This window comes from Antrostomus carolinensis, unplaced genomic scaffold, assembly GCF_000700745.2.
Source record: "Antrostomus carolinensis isolate BGI_N321 unplaced genomic scaffold, ASM70074v2 scaffold33830, whole genome shotgun sequence".
Taxonomy (NCBI): domain Eukaryota; kingdom Metazoa; phylum Chordata; class Aves; order Caprimulgiformes; family Caprimulgidae; genus Antrostomus; species Antrostomus carolinensis.
This window is the reverse complement of record NW_010287267.1, coordinates 8411-28029: the sequence shown is the minus strand read 5'-3', so window position 1 is coordinate 28029 and position 19619 is coordinate 8411. Positions and strand designations below refer to the sequence as shown.

The 19619-nt window shown below is 49.8% G+C and overlaps 1 protein-coding gene across 1 annotated transcript in view; it reads left to right on the top strand.

Annotated features, from left to right (window-relative positions):
- TRAP1 (TNF receptor associated protein 1) overlaps window positions 1–19018 on the top strand; it is a 24202-nt gene extending 5184 nt beyond the window's left edge. Inside the window, 14 exon segments of the mRNA XM_010162354.2 lie at window positions 7258–7329; window positions 8130–8290; window positions 9858–9967; window positions 10156–10229; window positions 12697–12852; window positions 13219–13339; window positions 13466–13535; window positions 14743–14890; window positions 15395–15580; window positions 16155–16293; window positions 16727–16812; window positions 17274–17419; window positions 17814–17886; window positions 18175–19018. Of these exon segments, the coding sequence (XP_010160656.2) occupies window positions 7258–7329; window positions 8130–8290; window positions 9858–9967; window positions 10156–10229; window positions 12697–12852; window positions 13219–13339; window positions 13466–13535; window positions 14743–14890; window positions 15395–15580; window positions 16155–16293; window positions 16727–16812; window positions 17274–17419; window positions 17814–17886; window positions 18175–18276 (1644 nt within the window). The 3' untranslated portion in view covers window positions 18277–19018.
- The last annotated feature ends 601 nt before the right edge of the window (window positions 19019–19619 follow it).

The following is a 19619-nucleotide window of genomic DNA, read 5'->3' as shown; positions in this document are numbered from 1 at the left end:
TTTGAGACCACGGTGGACACGTAGCCTCTGACTTCATCAAGACATCCTTACAACTGTAACTGAGGAAGGTGTCTCCTTCTCTGGCAGTTTGGTTGAGACCTATTTGCCCACCTGGCAGAGAGGGTGAATTTGACATAGAATCATAGAATCATAGACTGGTTTGGGTTGGAAGGGACCTTAAAGCTCATCCAGTTCCAACCCCCCTGCCAGCAGCAGGGACACCTTCCACTAGACCAGGTTGCTCAAAGCCTCATCCAGCCTGGCCTTCAACACTTCCAGGGAGGAGCAGCCACAGCTTCTCTGGCCAACCTGGGACACTGTCTCACCACCCTCACAGTGAAGAATTTCTTCCTAATATCTCATCTAAACCTCCCCTCTTTCAGCTTAAACCCATTTCCCCTTGTTTTGTCATTAACTGCCCTTATGAAAAGTCCTTCCCCAGCTTTCTTGTAGGCCCTATTAGATGTGTTAGGGAGTGAGTGGTCTTTTTATAACCCCCTACCCAGCTGCCTCTGCATCTCTAATGCGACTAAATGAGTCTTAACCAGGAAGCTGTTAACTGCAGCAGTTCTGCCCTGTGAGCAGGGCGAGGGAACCGCGCTGCTCCAATCTCTTTTAATAGGTTTGCCTTCTCAGTAGTGCCTAAAGCTCCTTACCTCCAGTGAAGGGTTTATTTATAACCTCTGGAAGAAACATGCTGCATATAATGATTCCTTTGAACAGAACATTTCCCTCATTCAGAACATTTCCCCACCTTTCAGGAATGCTGGGTGCAAGAAAACTTACCTGTATTGATTGAGGCAGAGACAGACCCATCCATTAGTTGCTGTTTTGTTTTCTGTACCCAGTAGGACCCACCAAAACAGAGGCAGCAGGTCCCTTGTGTGGGCTGTAGCAATGGTCACCTCAAATTTTATTTATTTATTTATTTGAATAGTAAAGGTCCCGTTGTCTCACCCTGACCCCTGGGTTCTTCTCAGATCTTTGCGCTGCTTTTGGCCCCTTGATCTGCTAGATCTGCTGATGGCAGGGCGGGTGGAACTAGATGATCTTTAAGGTCCCTTCCAACCCAAGCCATTTTATGATTCCATAAATCTCTCCCCTGCCCTTCCAAGCCCTGTAGCATCTCTTTGTGTCTCAGCAGTTGAGAAAAGACAGGTCTGTCATGTGTGATGGCCTCCATTACAGGTATGTTCCTGGAGGGGATTATCTGGCTCTAGTAAAGGACTATGTTTGTCTCTGTTAAGTGGCTGCAGTTCTGCTTACTCCTCTGCCAGAGCTGAATTTCAGTCATAAGTGTAGCAAGACTCAGAATTTTAATCTGATGTCCTCATACGGGGGTGTCCTACCTAAGCATTGCCCAGTGCTGTATCTGCTGAGAGGAAAACGTTCATTGTCTAGTCCACTGGATTGCACCACCTCAGTTCCTTCACCAAAGTCCTGTTGTTTTAGCAAATTGCGCAGTTTCCTCCTCCACCCCTTTGAAAACTGCCTGGTTCTGTTTCTAGGACAGCTCCATCTGGTAGCAGCTACAGCCTGCAAGGTCACATCTCTTAAGAAAATCCACTTGAAAATGTTATGGGGGATGTTTTCAATGAGGACAGATCTGCAGAGCTCTGCAGTTCTGCGTGCTAAGGCTTTACAGACGTGGTTTTGGATTCTTTGAGGTGGGAACAGAGGACCCCTTACTGATCCCAAAGCTCTGCAACCACAGAGCTCTCCCTCAACACCTGCATGATGCTCCCGTGGTGCAGTTGGTGTTGCTGCACAGCTCTGCCGTGCTGCTGTGTCTGGTTGTGGTGGTTTGGGTGACCCTGTGTTTGTGTGAGCTCGGGTGCTGGAGCTCTGCTCCTTGCTGGCACTTGATTTAGGGCTAGGACAGTGCTAGCAGTCCAGGGGAAATTGTTTGAAATGTTTACAGAGCTGGTAGCTGCTGCTGCTGGCTGAGGGAGCGTGGCTGCTGCTTTAATATGTCAGTTCTCTTTGCTGGGCTTTCTTCTCGCTGTTGCAGTCATCCAAAATCAGGGTCTGTGAAGCCACAAAACAACAAGTTTGCTGTGTTTGGGAGGAGTTAAAATGACTGCAAACACCGCTCCTCCCTGTATCGCTGAGCACACCTCTCCTGGCTCACCAGTTGCAGTCTGCAACAAGGACTGGGCTGTCCTGAGGCTCTAAGAAGGAACTGAGATGTTTGGGCTTTTGCAGTTCAATGCAGATGCATCTGCATGTCCACCAAAGCTTGGTGCAGGTGGGGAGCTGGTCCCCCTCCACGCTGGGTCATGTCCTGACAGCCACCCTGCACTACCAGGCTGCAGCAGAGAGAGGGTTACGTCCTTCGCTGTGTGCAGTGCTGCAGCATCCGTCTGCTGCTTGGGCTTGAGGACGCAGGGGAGCAGGAGGTGGACAACAGTGCAGGTAGAGATGGAGGGGTGAAGCTGGCTGGTGCAGGTGGGGAGCTGGTCCCCCTCCACGCTGGGTCATGTCCTGACAGCCACCCTGCACTACCAGGCTGCAGCAGAGAGAGGGTTACGTCCTTCGCTGTGTGCAGTGCTGCAGCATCCGTCTGCTGCTTGGGCTTGAGGACGCAGGGGAGCAGGAGGTGGACAACAGTGCAGGTAGAGATGGAGGGGTGAAGCTGGCTGTACCTGGACAAGCCTCAAGTGGAATTAAGCTCCACAGAAATGTGCCACTTATTGCAGGGGTGGGTTAGAGCTTCCAGTTGTTGCATCATCTTTAACAAATAACAGGGACCCAGAAATATAAACGCTTCTCAAACGCATCCCTAACCTGCAGCTTAGGGAGGGAAATGCAGAATCTTTCCTTTTCATCCTCTTCATGCCAGAATAAGAGGAAGTCACGTTTGAAAATGGGAAATTCAGAGTGGATAGAAGGAAGTATTGTTCTAAACAGCAGGTATTTAGACCTGGATGGGTGGAGGCTGAGCCTGTAGCAATGCTCAGCATTGTTGAAAATAACATTAACACAGAGTGTTGGAAAGGAAGGGAAAGCTCAGGCTCTCTGCTTTGGACAGTTTCCATGTACCAGGCCAAGATTACCTTGTCCCTGTATCCATCAGGTTATTGTGCCTGTGGGTGAGTTGGGTGCTGCTGCAGATGTCATATTGGTTCTAAACCAGGACGCTGCTCCAGTGGGGCTGCTGCCCCGGCCTTGTGAATCTTCAGTCTCTTTAAGCGAAGTATTTAAATAACAAGGGGCACACTTGCTAATCAGACATTTGGGGATTTTATTAGCTTATCAGCTGGTGAAAGTGGTATGGCCTTGTTTTATAATGTAGTCAGTATTCTGATGCCCTGTTGAGATTTTGCATGGAAAATAATAAAGTGTTTCAAGTGTTTGTTTTGCAACAAAGCAAAGTGCAAGGCACAGCCCTCAGACAGGTACCCCTCACTGCAAGCGTCCTTCAGCTGCAGCCGTGGCAAAGGCAGCAGTTAATGGTTAGTTAATGGATTGTTTGGTGTAAGGAGGCTCCACAATACCTGAAATTGGACTTGGGTAATGAGCAAAGATGTTACATTACTTAGGTTCTTATTTACCAGTTAAACTAAGCAATTTGTTGATTTAAACTAGATTTGTTGCTGTAATTACGTGCAGTTTGTTTCTGCTTTCCCAAAAAGCATGATAGGGATGCAAGAGCTGTGAACTGCCCAGGGAGGGTGTGGAGTCTCCTTCTCTGGAGACATTCAAGACCCACCTGGACGCCTTCCTGTGTGATCTCATTTAGGTTCCTGCTCTGGCAGGGGGGTTGGACTGGATGATCTTTCGAGGTCCCTTCCAATCCCTGACATCCTGTGATTCTGTGAGCTGACTGACATGATGAGACAGACAGTGGGGCTGAAGGTGTTCGTTTACACCACTGCCTAGAAAGACAGATGTCCCCAGGGCTGTGGAGCACACACGGAGGATTTCATGGTGGGAGCCCTGAGGTACTGTGTGCCCAGTGGTTACCCACGCAGAAGGGTCTCTGCAAATGTCCAGCACCCACACCACAAGGGTTAGAACAAAGGGCAGAGAAAGCACGAAGGACCCATGCCGTTCAGGAGCAGGTTTTGTATCTGGGAGGTCCCCCCATGTTGCAAGTATTCAGATGAAATAATCAAAACTAAGCAGAAGAATTGGGTCACAAAAAAGGTGCTAAAATCAATATTCAGCTGCTGTCTTTTCAGGGGAGATGTTACTTAGTTTGGAAATGTGGTTCAACAAGTGTGGCCGTGGAGCTCCTCTGGTCCCTCAGAAGATGGGGTGAAGGTCTGTAGCCTGTTGTGTCCTTGCAGAAGGACAAGGCTGTAGGAGGGGATGGTTCAGGAGGAGGCTCTTTGCACCCTAAGAGGTCCCAGAAGGGAAATTCAACCAGATGAGTAGATTATTGTTCTGCTGAGTAACAGAAGGGCTTCTGTAATTAACCTTCAGCTAATGACATGTCAGTGCACTGAACTCTGTTTCATGGTGGCTGGTTTCTCTAAGCTGTGGAGAAGCACTTGGCCCTTTGAATCCTGAACACATCCATCACGTCTTGTTATTTGTGAAGCCCCACGTACAACTTGCTTTGTGCTTTTACAAGTAACTCTGCTGTGGCTGTTTTCAGCCTGATGACACTTTTCTTGCAGACTGAAGGGAGGGCTTGAAACTGTCTGCAAAGGAAGAAAAGTTGTAATGTTGATGGAGCAACAGCAGTCCTTGCAGGACCACATCTCACTCTGGCATTTCACCTCCAAAACCCTCCGATCGTGGGTAGAAGGTGTTTGCAGAGGGGTGTGTGATGACACGGTGGTTCCTAGTGAAGATGCCTGGGAGTCCCACTAGCTCCTTGGGTTTCATGGAGCTAGCGCTGCCTGAGCTCGCATCGGCCCAGCCCCAGGCAGGCTGTTTGTGGGCAGGTTCATTTGTTTCTCCTCGCTGAAGAGGGCCTGCTCTGCAGAAGCCCAGCTCCCGTCTCTCGGCCGCTGCCACCACTTTACTCGGCGTTCCCCGGAGCAGCACCATCTGGTGAAGCGAGCCGAGAAGCACAGCGCCGGCCCAGCCACAGGAAACGCCAACGCTGCCAGAGCCCTCTGCATCTTGATGGCGTTTTCATGGTGATCCAGCCAGGTGTTTTCCTGCAGTAGGAAATGTCTGCTCTGCCAGGAGCTTCGGCTGGCCACTGAAAACAACGCTTTCCGCTTTCCCCATTAGCGGCTCGGCGCTGCGTGGGGAGCAGACTGGCTTGAGCCGTGTGCTCTCTCTTTGTTCTTTGCCATCCGCCCTCGTCAAACTCGTCTCCAGGAATTGTCATTAAGCGTTTTGCAATAAGTTTGGCAGGGAGTTTGGAATTCAATAGCCAAAGAAATTCATGGGAGAGGGATATATATATTTTTTGAACATATTGGAATTTGGGAATGACATGCTGTGCTATAAATAGGAGTGGATCAGAGGAGTTAAGAGTTCTGCTCAGGGTCTGGCATGAACAAAACCTGAACCAGATGCTGAAAACTTTTCTTTCTGGCTTTTTGTTCCCTGGGGGAAGGGACCATGTCAGATTCCTGAGATTTTGCCATACCCTGTTTGTTTTTCCTGGCTTTTCATCTCCCACTATTGAGATCTTACTGGGCATCATCTCTCTTCTCAGCCAAGACTATTGACTGGCCTTACCGTATTTAATCAAGGGGAAGGTGTTGCTGTGCCGTGACGTGTGGGGTTGCAGGAAAGTGTCTTACCCACATGGCACCTCACTCAGTAACCACACAAGTTGATGACAGTTTGATCCTTCAGTGGAGTTAAACACTAGATTAAAAAGTATGTACTGACACTCACATGCCCTGCTGGTGAATGAGCCCACCGAATGCCCCACGTGGGTGTTACAGGTGTGCCGTGCCACTTCTCACTCTGGCATTTCTCCTCCAAGCCAATCTAGCAGTAGCCAGTTCCACTCAGGCTCGTTTTGCTGACTCCTGCCCACCAGATCCCACCCCTCCATTAATGACACTGGGAGGGTGTCAGCCCGCTTCTGGGTGTGCGGGCTGCTGTGGTACCTGTGCTCCCAGGTACTCGAGTGGAGCTCAGCTCCTCCACCAACGAGAATCTCCTTTCACTTGGCTAATTTTCACGCTGCTGCCGCCTTACGGAGTGGCTCAGAGAACCCAAAAGAGTGGCTTCTCGGGATGTTTGTCAGGTAGAGAAGCTGCTGGCATTTGGGAGGGAGGTTTCCAGAAGTGGTATCTTGGAGAGCATCAGCCTGCACTTTGTTTCTGTGGAAGATGCGTGTGGAGTGAGTGTGAAAATACACTGGACTACAGAGTGGGCAAGATTTTTGTTGGGGTCCTGTGTGAGAGCGTGGCCATTTCTAGCTGGGGTTTGCTGTTATCCATGTTGCCTTGGGGTCATGCAAATGTGTTGTGGCAACAAATGAAGTCGCAGCCTAGTCTGAGGCTTGCTGCAGCCTTTTTTGGGTGGTGCTGCAGGGTCTGCTGCCCAAGAGGCATGTGCTAGCAGCAGGGAGTTAGTTATCTGCATGCAAATCTAGATTAAAATGGGGAAGACAAGCCACCACGTACCTTTGAAGCCCGGACAGAGCATCGTGAGGTGTGGCTGGTGTCCTACAGGCACTGCAATACCCTGCTCTTGGACTCAGGGACATGGACATTGGCAGCTTCACGCTCAGGTCTTGTGGAGCACAATATGAGGGGGAGAGGAGGAAGGGAAAGACAGACAGTAGATGAAGATCAGCAAGGGTCTGTGTTACCTGAGTTAAGGGATTCACTGCTCTGCCACATTCCCGGTGTGAGGGCATCAGTTCCCTGTCTGTGGATTGGAAATAGGCTGCTTCTCACTGCTCCTCAACTCCACTTTGGACCTGTTCAGGAATGAAAACTGTCTCTGTACGTGCACAGCACCTGGCACAGTGAGGCTGTGACTGGGCTGAGGTCTCTTCCCAGCTCTGTCATCCTCTGCATTTCTAGAGGAGTGTAGAAACCAGCCTGTCTTGGCATGGTTTTGTTCTCTGTCGATAAAAGGCTTGAGCCTCTGAAGTTTGGTGGTTTATAGCCACAAGGCAGCTGTGGCTGCCCCTTTGGAGCTGTGTGGCTTTTGAGTCTGCTGTCCCAACCATGTGCAGCTGGAGCCACAGCAGGATGTCTGCTGTTGTATTTACTGCTCAGCTGGCTGGGAGAGACTGGGAGGCAGAGGCAGAAGTTGCTCAAGTGCTGGTTGCTAAAGCAGTGCTTCTCTACTGACGTTTCAGCTACAACTGCTGTTTCTTTTCAGGACACGGGTATTGGGATGACCCAGGAGGAGCTGATTTCTAACCTTGGCACCATTGCTCGATCAGGCTCAAAGGTAACTGGGGATGAGGCACTCCTCCCCGTTAGAAGAGTCTTCTCCAATTACAGTCACTTTTGTTCTCCCAGTCATTTCTTATTCTGTTTCATCCCTTGGCCCCCAGCCCAGCTGTGAAATTACACCCCTCTTGGTACTCTCCCCTCTACCTGTGGGGTCTTCTAAGCTCTTAATGGTCTCTGCTGTGGGAGGCCCATGGTGCCCAAGCAGCACTAATGGGCCCTGTGTGTAATGCTGCTGCACCTGGCTGCCCTCACTGCCAACAGCAACTGCCTTCCTCCCCAGACCATCGTTACAGAGGGTCACAGGCTCACTCGGCATAGATAGATAGATAGATAGATAGATAGATAGATAGATAGATAGATAGATAGATAGATAGATAGATAGATAGATAGATAGATAGATAGATAGATAGATAGATAGATAGATAGATAGATAGATAGATAGATAGATAGATAGATATGTATGTATGTATGTATGTATGTATGTACCCTCTGGAGTCACCATTTTAAGATTTCATGCTCCCAGTTGACTGAGCCCTCACTTGTTTTCCTGTAGCCCTGAGCAATGCTCCCCTTTTCCAGAGGTGCAATCCCTCTGGGAGAACCCCTTTTCCTCGAGCACCCTCCTCAAAGCTCTGATGCAGAGGTATGAGATGGGGGTACTGGCCTGTCAGGGCTGCGGTACCTGGCGCAGGGCTGCATCAGTGCTTGGAGGAGACCAGCTGGAAGATGGGTTGCAGCCTCCCAGTGGTATCTGAAGTCACTGCACACTGGTTCATGTCTCCTTTGTTCCTCCAGGCTTTTCTAGATGCTCTACAGAACCAGGCTGAAGCCAGTAGTAAAATCATTGGCCAGTTTGGAGTAGGTTTCTACTCAGCTTTCATGGTGGCTGATAAAGTGGAGGTGTTCTCACAGTCTGCAGAGCCGGGGAGCCCAGGCTACCACTGGTCTTCAGATGGGTAAGGCTGCAGAATGGGATGGAAAAGTGGCAGGGCTGTGTCCAGACCAGGCATGGACTGAAAGCTGTGCAAAGCAAGACAGGGCTTGTGTGGTCTTTCATGACCAGGCTTAGTGGTTTAGATTATACCTGGTAACAAAGTATGACCCAGTGTGCCAGGGTGAGAACCAGAGGGACACACTTGGTTTGTTGTAGCAGGTGTGCTGTGGACAAAGAGAGTACTTGTCCCTCCTGTTCCTTCCCTGCTGACAGGCAATCATCTTGGTAGGGCCTCAAACTGGAGAGACAAATATAATCTCTTGGGTTTACTCATTCTGTGGGTTTTTGCTCGAGGGCACCTACAGTGGGCCGGGCTCATGCAGTGCTGTGGCTCTGCAGGCAGGTTGTCTTCTGTGGGTCGGATCTCTGTGCTCATTCTTTGCTTTTCACTTGAAGTTGCAAACATCTGTGATGCATAGCTGTGGACTGCTGGACCATGTTGAAATTGGAGCTCCATGGGGTGAAAAGCTCTGCATCACCTTAAAATCTGTTCAGTCTGGAGAAGAGAAGGCTCCAGGGAGACCTTCTAGTGACCTTCCAGTACCTGAAGGGGCTCCAGGAAGGCTGGGGAGGGACTTTGGCCAAGGGCAGGGAGTGAGAGAACAAGAGGTGATGGCTTTAAACTGGCAGAGGGGAGATGGAGCTGAGATGTGAAGAAGAAATTCTTTGGTGTGAGGGTGGTCAGACAGTGTCCCAGGTTGGCCAGAGAAGCTGTGGCTGCTCCTCCCTGGAAGTGTTCTCGGCCAGGTTGGATGAGGCTTTGAGCAACCTGGTCTAGTGGAAGGTGTCCCTGCTGCTGGCAGGGGGGTTGGGACTGGATGAGCTTTAAGGTCCCTTCCAACCCAAACCAGTCTGGGATTCTATGAAAATCTCCTCGGAATAAAGCATTTACTGAGTTATTTAAATTATTGGAAAAAAGTCTTGTAACTGAGACATCAGACTGTCTTGGGCAATATTGCTGTGCTTGTTGAATGCTCATCTGTCATCGCTGCTGCTGCCTCTCCCCTGGGTCAGTGCTCTCACCAGTGGTTGATCCCATGTGGCATTCAGTTAGCAGTAGGGTAGGAATGGTCAGCCAGATGGGCTGTCTTCAGCAGAGCACAGCTGCTTTCCATTGTAACCAGTCAGTGCATACTCCAGCAGAGACAGGAATGGGGCCCACAAACAAGTCAAGAGTTGTCAAGGGAGAAGGCAGGAGCCTGGGTGTTACGGTCACCGTAGGAAATGTAGGAGGGGAGTTGAGGGCTGGACCCACACAACCTAAGATGTGTTTGAAGTTTGTTTCCTTTTCAGTAGAGACTGCTGGTGTCTTTGCAGAGCAGTGTGTCCTGGCTCTGGAGTCTTTAGGGAAGACAGCTACGTGTTTTGTGGGGGCTTCTCACAGAGAACATTCAGGCATTCAAGATTTTTTGCCTTTTCCTCTTGGTGCTGAAGTATTGTGTGTGCTTTTAGTCTAATACAATATTTTTATGTCCCATCACGGATGTATCTGAGGCACAAGCTGACACAAGGTCTGTTTCTAATCCTAGTTCAGGGATGTTTGAGATTGCAGAAGCATCTGGTGTCAGAGCTGGGACTAAGATTATTATACATCTCAAAGAAGACTGCAAGGAGTTTGCAAACGAAGATCGAGTCAAGGGTGAGTAGAGGAGGGAAATGCTGTTACCTGCTGGGGGGCTGTGTGAAGTCTGTTGCTGCCCCTTGAGTGGGAGGTGAATTTACAGCCTTTTTCCTCTCCTGCAACACCTTTCACCTGCTGTTACTGAAGAAATTCTCATCGTGTTGTTTTCCCAAATGTGACTCGTCTGTATCTTATTTCCATTCCAGAGGTGGTGACAAAATACAGCAACTTCATCAGCTTCCCACTGTACCTCAATGGAAGAAGAATTAACACATTACAGGTGAGCAGGAGGGCCATGGGCAGGTCACTCGTGGAGAAGAACCATTGTCATCCTCCACTGGAGACAGGAAACACAATAAAGCCACTGCTGTCCCTAGAAATCAGGGGAGTATTGTCCAGGATATCACAGACCCTGTAGTGATCAGATAACTAGAACAAAAGGAGACAACCCAGCAGAAGTCATGTTGTTTGTTTGTTGGGGAGAATTCTTGCAGATTAGCAGAGCAGTTATTATTTATAGCTATCTTCTGGACTTCCCTTTCATCAGAATGATTATCTCAGTGCTTTATAAAACTGATGTTAACTGTTTAAGCCAGGTGACATGTCAGTGCTGCAGGGATTGCTCACGTTGCTGGTGTGCTGACACTTCTTGCTGCAGTTCTCTCTGTCCTTCAGCATGAAGTAGCCAGTCCCAGTGAATGGCTGGTTTTCATAGTGGCTCAGCTCACAGCCTGATTTTCTTCCCAGCTCTTAGCTGAGCACTGCTTGGTGCTGGCATTTTTTGACCACTACAAATCAGACAGCAGCCAGATCTGGTTTAGTCAGAAGTTCTTGGTCCAATTGCAGGAATCACCTAGGTGAAATTAATTGTCTTTAAAACAAGAATCTATGAATCATTTTCCTCCAGCATCTCCTTTTCTGGTTTAAAGCTTCCTCACCTAAGAGAACAGGGAAAGAGCACGTGTGTGGGGTTTTTTTGTTTCCTGGAATGTGACACTGAATGCATAGACTTTCAAGACTACTGAAATATTTTATGGTTGAGACTCAATGATCTTGAAGCTCTTTTCCAACCGCTATGATTCTATCATGTTAATGTATGGAAGATTCTGTAACTGGTGTTATTAGTCACTGATATTTGTTTGGATTCCTGCATAATAGTGTTTCTGTTCCAAAGGTTTTCTAGCTGTTTCCTTTAAATTACAAAACCAGGAATGGATTTAGATGGCTGTTTGCTCTTTCTACCTGGCAATCAATAGCACAGACTCTCTAGAGAAGAGCAGTACTAGAGCAAGGGGTGAAATGCCCTTAATAGAGTCACGTACTTTTATCTGCTTATCGGAAAGTCTGTTCTCCCTTGGGATACAGCAACAGCTTTATTCTCATTATCTTCCCATTTCAGGCCTTTTCTTTATCCAGGATCTTGTTTTTGTGTTTTTCTGCCCATCAGTTCACTGTAAACAAAGCCATAGTTAGATCCCTGGTGTGAGTTCTCCTAGATAAGCTGTTGACTGCTTGCCATGAAGCTGGCAGTGTGGAGTGAGAGGCTTTTCCAGTCTAACTGTGATAGTAGCTACAAGTAAGCCTCTGGGAAAGCAGCACTTTACCTAACAACTGCTCCTGTAAAGCACCTTAGTACCCAGTTGAGTCTGTAATCCTACCTGTGATCCTGCAAACCCTCCAGGACACTTGTGTGTGCTGGAAATGTTATGAAGCCACTTGTGAAACAAGGCTTTGAGGCAGAAGAAGCTTTATGGAGTATGGCATCATGGCAGGGCTGGCTAGGGCCCTAAATCCCTTGGAGTGGTGGGGTAGAGGATGGGCTGGATGTTTGTAGAGATCACTCCTGTCACTCATTAGGGCTCGAGTAGAAAAGAGTGGCAGTGAGTGTAGTGGGCTTCAGCTGTCTGGAAACATGAGATTCTTAGTTGAGTCCTCATGCTTGTGAAACGGGCAGAGCCTCCCACACCTTTGGTAGATGCTGGTCTTTTGCTGAGGTACTGAAAATTTAAATGTGGGGTGAGCATGGGCTGAATGCTCCAGAAAAGTGTTGGGGGGTTTAGAGCAGCAGTAGGTGGAGAGAGCATGGCCACGGGGAAGGACCTGGTCTGGAGCTCATGACTTTAACTCACGTGTTGATGTGTGAAATGGTGCTGCTGAAGCACTTTCTGACCCTGCAGCAGGGATGGCCAAGCAGTCACAAAGCCTCTTCTGAACTGTTCCACAAGAAATCAGCAGATAACAGGCAATGCTGCTTCACAAGCGCTCAGGTGACCTTGTGGTGGGATAGTGACCTTCATCAGGGAGGCAGGCTGGTTGCAATAGACCTATGTAAACTTTCACTTTTCTTTTACTTGCTGGTCAGGCATTGAGATGCTGGACTAGTACTGACCGTCAGCTGAGCTGTGGTAACTGCCCAGGATGCTCTTGGCCAGCAGCAGGTGTGAGGCAATGGATGTTAGCCAAGTCCCTCTCGTTTTGGGCTCAAAAAAATTGCCTTCTACATGTTGCAAGGCAAGAGTACCTCTGAGAGGTGACCTGAGATCAGCTGAGGGGCAGGAATTTGTTAGTCTGTGATAATGTGCCTGAACCATAACACATCCCACTGCCCTCGGGAGTCTGCTTGAAAGATCATACGCTCATAGTCCCTTGCTCCAGAGCCCTGGAGGGAAAGTGTGACTCTGAAAGAAGAGCTGTGAGGCCACAGGTCTTCAGAGCTGATGGGAACTCATCTCCCTGCTCCTCCACAGGCACTCTGGATGCTGGACTCCAAGGACATTGGTGAGTGGCAGCACGAGGAGTTCTACCGCTTCATAGCGCAGGCTTACGACAAACCCCGCTACGTCCTGCACTACAAGACCGACGCTCCCCTCAACATCCGCAGCATCTTCTACGTGCCTGAGCAAGTGCGTGTCCTTCTGTCCAGGGAAGGGTGGGACATCTGCCCAGCTGCTCTGAAGAGGAGGGAATAGGAGAGCTCCTTAGGGAAAGGAGGCAGCAGAATTCCAGGGAGGATTATCCAGTTTGGCATCTTTGCAGCGGACTGGGTGCCACAGGGTTGTTGTGGGGGTACTGAGCCATGACAGGAGTGGGGAGATGGATCAGGTGGGTCTCTAGGAGACAGCCAAGATTTCAGCTCTCTTTGGGTTCAGCACTGGTAGAGAAGACCACAGTGTGTTCCCCTGGCACAGCCACAGAGATACTGCAGCGTAACGTGCAGCTGGGCACCCTGCACAGCGCTGGTGTTACCCTTCTCTCTCTTGTTCCTGCAGAAACCATCCATGTTCGACATCAGCAGGGAAATGGGCTCCAGCGTTGCCCTCTACAGCCGCAAAATTCTCATCCAAACCAAAGCTGCAGACATCCTGCCAAAGTGGCTGCGTTTTCTTAGAGGTGTGTGCTGGGACCAGGAGTAGCGGGGCTGTGGACTGTGGCTTCCACAGGCTGAGGCAAGGGGCTGCCTTCCCGAGCCTGGCACTCGTGTTTGCCTCACTGCTCAAGGGTTGCTCTGTGTTCCAGGTGTTGTGGACAGTGAGGATATACCCCTGAACCTCAGCAGGGAGCTGCTGCAGGAGAGTGCCCTTATCAGGTAAGCAAGAGGTAGATCTTGTGGACTGCCAAGGTTCTTGGCAGTTGAGGAAGTTCTTGCTGGTTGAGGAGGGAACATTGTGGGATAGTTTGAGGGACCATTGAGGGACCTGGCACATAAGCTGCAGCATTTCCATCCTTGAGAATTTCTGTGGTCTATAAAGTGAGTTGTTTCTCAGCCATGCTGGTCACATCTTGAGATGTGGGAGCAGTGTCCTGTGTCATACAATCTGTCATACAAATGTGCCCCTCGTGCCCTAGGGGGGCTGCCTTTCGGTGTCTCTGGCCTACAGCAGCAACAGTGGATTTGCTCATTAAAGTGTCTGGTCTGCCCCACCAAGTCCTTTGGAAAACAAAGGCAAACAGTAAGTCAGCTGTCAGTACTGGAAGCTGGGCTGTACTCGGTGTCACCCTTATTTATGTGTAGATCTTCAAACAGCACCTTGTGCCTCTTATCTCCAGACTTCTCCAAAGCTCTGCTGTGCTCACACAGACACTTGTCAAAACTGAGTGTCAGCCAGCAGAGTTTTTGTTTGGTGCTGAGGCCCAGCGAAGCTGACTGCCACAGGCCAGTCTTCTCTAAGAAACCCCTAGGAGAAACCAAAGCCAGATCCTTCTTTTTGTCCTTCAGGTCCCAGTTCACTGGGGGGAGTTGGCAGTTCCTGCCGTTGTTGGAGCTGGAGGGAAGGATAAGAGTGAGGTTTTACTCCTTAGCATTGGTGCTCTGACCTTGTTAGGTTTGATGGCTAACTTTGTATTCTACAGCTGGTAAAATGCCTCACTATAGTCACCAAATTCACCCTGTCACTTGACAGTGGATTTTCAGGCCTTCAGAGGGAGTTCCTCCAGTTGTAACCCTTTTATAGCTGCTTCCTTCCCACGTTTCAGGGGAGCTGTGGGAGTGAGAGAGGTGCCCTGTGTGCAGTTGGTTATGTACTGCAGGATTACTGAGTTACTGAAGGTTTTGAGCTTCATTTTTTTTTTATCGCAGCCCTAGCTATGGCTCCAGCTCAAGAGCTGCTCTCAACTGAGATATAAAGAACAGACGTGGAGCCATGAGGGAAAGGAGGCAGTGGGCTCCGAGTTTCTTCTTTGTCCTCATATTTGCAAATGCATCACTGAAATACTGCACAAGGAGATGGATGTTCACCTGAAATCTCTTGTCTTGGTCTAGCAGCTATCTTTAAAAAGGCTTGTTCCTGCTGCAGGAAGCTCCGAGATGTTTTGCAGAAGAGGTTGATCAAGTTCTTTATTGACCAGAGCAAGAAGGACCCTGAGAAATATGCCAAATTCTTTGAGGACTACGGAGTATTCATGAGAGAGGGGATTGTCACGTTAGCAGAGCAGGATGTCAAGGTACCAGGAGTCCTGAAGCACTGCTTTTTTTTTGGAAAGAGTATTGGCTCCTACTGTGACCTGGGTTGAGGGGGCTGCTACTTCTCTGTGAATCTTACACGCTCATAACTTGTGTCCCTGGATCTAACAAGACCTACATATTCTCTGGTGCCCTAACTCTCACTCTTTCTGACTGGGTGCTGCTTCCCACTTAATTGGAGGCACTGCAGAGTCTGTACCCACCCTGCTGCCAGCCCTCCGTGATGCAACAGCAACTACAAGAGGCAATCAAGTAGGGCTTTCCCCTACTGCTGTCCTCTGCCTGGATTCCCATTTCCAGGAGTTCTTGACCTACATCCTGTCTAGGTCACTTTTCTGCCTCCTTAATATCTGGAGCAGGAAAGGAGGGACTTGGAATCCCCTGCAAACAGGCCTGCATGAGACAAAGGGATGTCTTGGGGCTGGGAGTGGTCAGGTAGAGCTATAGTCTCCTGCCCTCAGCTCACAGGAGCACATTTCTTCCAGGAGGACATAGCAAAGTTGCTCCGTTACGAATCATCTGCCCTGCCCACTGGCCAGCTGACCAGCCTGCCTGACTACGCCTCCCGCATGAAGGCGGGGAGCAGAAACATCTACTACCTGTGTGCGCCCAACCGGCACCTGGCCGAGCACTCTCCGTACTTTGAGGCCATGAAGAAGAAGGACATGGAGGTGGGTGAGCTGTGTGCCATGGCTGGGGGACACCCTGAGCTACTACATCAGTGGTCAGGGCTCCCTGGGATCTCGGAGCTGAGCAGGGTGGTGCAGCCTGTGACAGACCCACGGCTGCGGTGTCATCGCCCGGGCTCCCTCTGTCACCACTCAGACTGGCTGCTGCAGCACAGGGCCAGGAGGGACCTGTCACACGCTGCGTGCAGGTGGGTTAGGGCTTGTGCAGACATCTCGGTCTGACATCTCTTGAATACCTTGGCTGAACCCCAGAGCAGGAGCTGCTGTGCAGGGCTGGTACCTGTGTGTGTCCTCTGCAGGCAGGTGGCCCTTTCAGGACTGGAGTCAGTGCTGGTTCTCGCTTTCCATGGGGCAGCAGGACTAGTTCACCTGCTACCCATGGTACAAAGTCCTCCAAGGGTTTGCTTTCATTTGGGGCCCTGAGCGATGGTCACCATGGGGCTGAACCTCCTGGTTTCCCTTGTGATGTTCTTGCTGTTTGGCACGGAGTTGCCTTGGGAAGGAGGACATGCCGTTACATCCCAAACAATGTGGTGGTGTCCCTTTTTTGGCACAGGTCCTGTTCTGCTATGAGCAATTTGATGAGCTGACACTCTTGCACCTTCGGGAGTTTGACAAAAAGAAGCTGATCTCGGTGGAGACAGATATTGTTGTTGATCACTATAAGGAAGAGAAGTTTGAGGAGACTCGCCCAGGTATCGTGAGGCTCCCCTGGCCCTTCCTGCTGCGTGCAGTCCTGTTCCTTTCCATCCTGCCGTTTTCATCTTCTGAGGCAACTTGCAGTTCTTGCAGATCCCTTTCATCCCACATTATCTGAGTTTAAGTGATTTGCTAATTTAAAGAGGTGCAATGTCATATGTGGAGCTTCCATGATTTGAGTTTTAACAACACCTGGTGCCCTGACAGAGGCAGGCAGGCGTTAGCAGGACGTGAACCTGCTCTCTCTGGGTATCACGTGGCCTGTGATGAGGGAATATACGTAGGTGTGTGCTGAGCAGTGCTGCTTTCCCATTTCCACAAGAGAACAGATACGTGGAAGTATGAAATGGGCTGAGCTCAGCAGTAAAGCTCCCTCTCCCTTGGCACACTCTAGATGCATGCTCAGATGTGCCCTCTTTCCCCTGCCAGCTGCAGAACGTCTGACAGAGAAAGAGGCTGGGGATCTGATGGCCTGGATGAGAAATGCCTTAGGCTCTCGAGTCACTGAGGTTAAGGTAGGTATGTTGTGTCTGGGCACAGGAGATCCATGGAGGTAATAATCTAGGGAAAAACAGAGGGTGGTTGATTTGGGATCTGCTGCCACAGATCTTTGGACCCTGAGAGAATGATTCTTCTCCGTGCCTTCTTTCTGTAAATGATATGGAGGCTGGCATCTGTCATTTTGATGTCAGTGTGGCAGCAGCAGAACTACATCTTCATGTGTGATGAGCAAAGCCCATTTTACTAGTTCATCATGGTCAGAACAGGCTGGTGACTGTCTTCCCCGTGGACCAGTGGGGCCATTTGGGCTCCAAGCTTTCCTGCTGGTTTAGGCAGCTCCTGTGGGGTGGTTGGGATGAATCATGTGGGGGGGTTAGTGTGGATCTGTGCTGAGGAGACCCCGAGTCCTTGAGCATCCATCACTTCTAACCCCTGTGCATTGTCCTCTCAGCACTGACTGCTGTTTTTGCCACAGGAGACGACACGGCTGGACACCCACCCTGCCATGATCACCGTGCTCGAGATGGGGGCTGCCCGCCACTTCCTTCGCATGCAGCAGCTGGCCAAGACCCAAGAGGAGCGTGCCCAGCTCCTGCAGCCTACCCTGGAGATCAACACAGGGTAAGGGGCAGCAGTGCCAGTGCTGAGCCTGGGGCACTGCGGTCTTGCTGGGTGGAGGCAGAGAAGAGGCAATATAAGGCTCCCAATTAGCAGAGCCCTCCTGATGAAGTGCAGTGTGTGCCACAGTGCCTTGGTCTGTGAGGCTGCATGGCACAGGTGACACGAGCCACCTGCACACACTGTGTCCAGCCCTCTGAGGACAATGGGGGTTATAGGAACAGGATGGGAGAGAAGAGAGAAGCCCCCAGAACAGGAGCAAGGAAGCTGGAGCTATTTTGGCCTTTAGGTAGAACCTCTTCTGTCCCGCCTTAGCTTAGCTGCTCATGCTGGAAATAAATTTCTCATTGTGTCCAAAAATACCAAGTCTCAGTGTTGATCTCTCTCACTCTTACAGGCATACTCTGATTAAGAAGCTTAGCGAGCTGAAGGACAGTCAGCCTGATCTGGCCCAGCTCTTACTTGATCAGGTGAGAGCCAGACCTTCTCCAGAAGTGGCACCATCGTCCCCAGACCCAGCTCACAGACCATGTGTGACAGGGAACAGGATGAAGCCCTTGTAGTGGGCAGGAATCATCCTTCTGTGGTCTCCACTCTGGGTGTTTCTGGTACTCATGGTCCATGTGTTCTCCTACCGGATGGCCTAGCAGACATGCTTGGTCTCACCATGCAAGTCCTGGAGAGTGAAATTCACTTCCTCCTCAGCTCCCATCCAGCTCGCTCTTGCTGTTTATTTAATGCTTTCTTCTCTTTTTCAGATTTATGAGAATGCCATGATAGCAGCAGGACTGAATGAGGATCCCAGACCGATGGTGAACCGGCTGAATGAACTCCTCACCAGAATCCTGGAGAAGAACTGACCTGCAGAAGACTGATGGATGAACTCTGTGCTGATACTGCTTTCTTCCAGTGCAATCACTGTCAGCTATTGCAGCATCTGCTTGCAGGCACTGTGCAGTGAGGGGTTTGTGTGGCAGAGGGCCAGGGAGAATGCAGGGGACTTCCAACCCTCCCTGCACAGGGAGGAGCCAGTTGTAATTATTAGATCACGTGTCATCAACCTGTTCAAAGTGCAGCGCTCTTAGTGGGAACAAAATCCAGAGGTTGCTGTTAAAACAACATGCCTGAATTTCTGACACAAGCCCAGAGAGCTTCATTTCATACTGTTTCCAGAAATGGCCTTTCCCAAAACAGATGTTGGTAGCAGGATTCCCAGTTAGTCTGTGAATACAGCCCCCATCCACTGAATCCCTGTGCACCACTGTGCTGCAAACAAGCACTGGCAGAATTAATTCATTTAAGAAACCTCCAGCTCTGACCAGGCAGGAGGAGTTTGCTGGCGTGGAGATAGATTGCTGCCATTAGCAGACACCGATAGTGTTCATGGAACACGTTGGTACAATCCCATGGCAGAAGAGATCACCAAGCTGCTGGATAATTGAGTTCATCCTGGTCTTGCTGTGGAGAAAGGGAAGTAACTGGGAAACAGCTTCCCAGCATGTGGCTTTCTGGAGAGTCTCCAGGGTTTTTGCCTCCTCTGTGGGATAAACTGCATGTCTAGCCAATCTGTATTTATGATAAATAAACTTCTCTTCTTTTCCAGACCTCTCCACTCTTCTCTCTTCATCTTACTCTATTGGTCTTTGTGTCTTCCAGCTGGTGATTTGTGGGTTTGTCTCTCTTCAGATACTGTTTGGTTCTTCAAGGCATCAGGTGGGAAGAGAAAACAGTCAGTAGTAGCAGAGAGTGTGGAGGGAAGACAGGAGAATCTGCAGCTGTGACCCTGTTAGCCTTGTCTTTGCAAATGGAGTTTAGCCCTCTGAAACCTTTCTGAGGAGCAACGGCCGTTCAACAGAAGAGACCTTTGTAACAGAAAAGGCTGCACTACGTCTGGTTTACACCATGGAAAGTGCTTTACAAGAATTCTCTCTCCTGCTCAGTGGGGGCTCCAAGGCAGCCCTGGTGTTTGTTTAACTTATCTTTAAATTGCCAGATTAAGATTCTGGAACTGGATTGGGATAATGATGCTCTGCTGGACAGGACAAGGTCCAGCTCTTCAAGCTGAAGGAAGCCTGGCTGTGTGAGGAGGAATGAAAAGGGTCTGCTGCGTGGGGCACCATTTTAGAAGTTTTATTAACATCACCTAAAATTTCAGTTTTATTCAGATGCAGAAGAGGAACTAACCTGACGGTTTAGAGGGTGT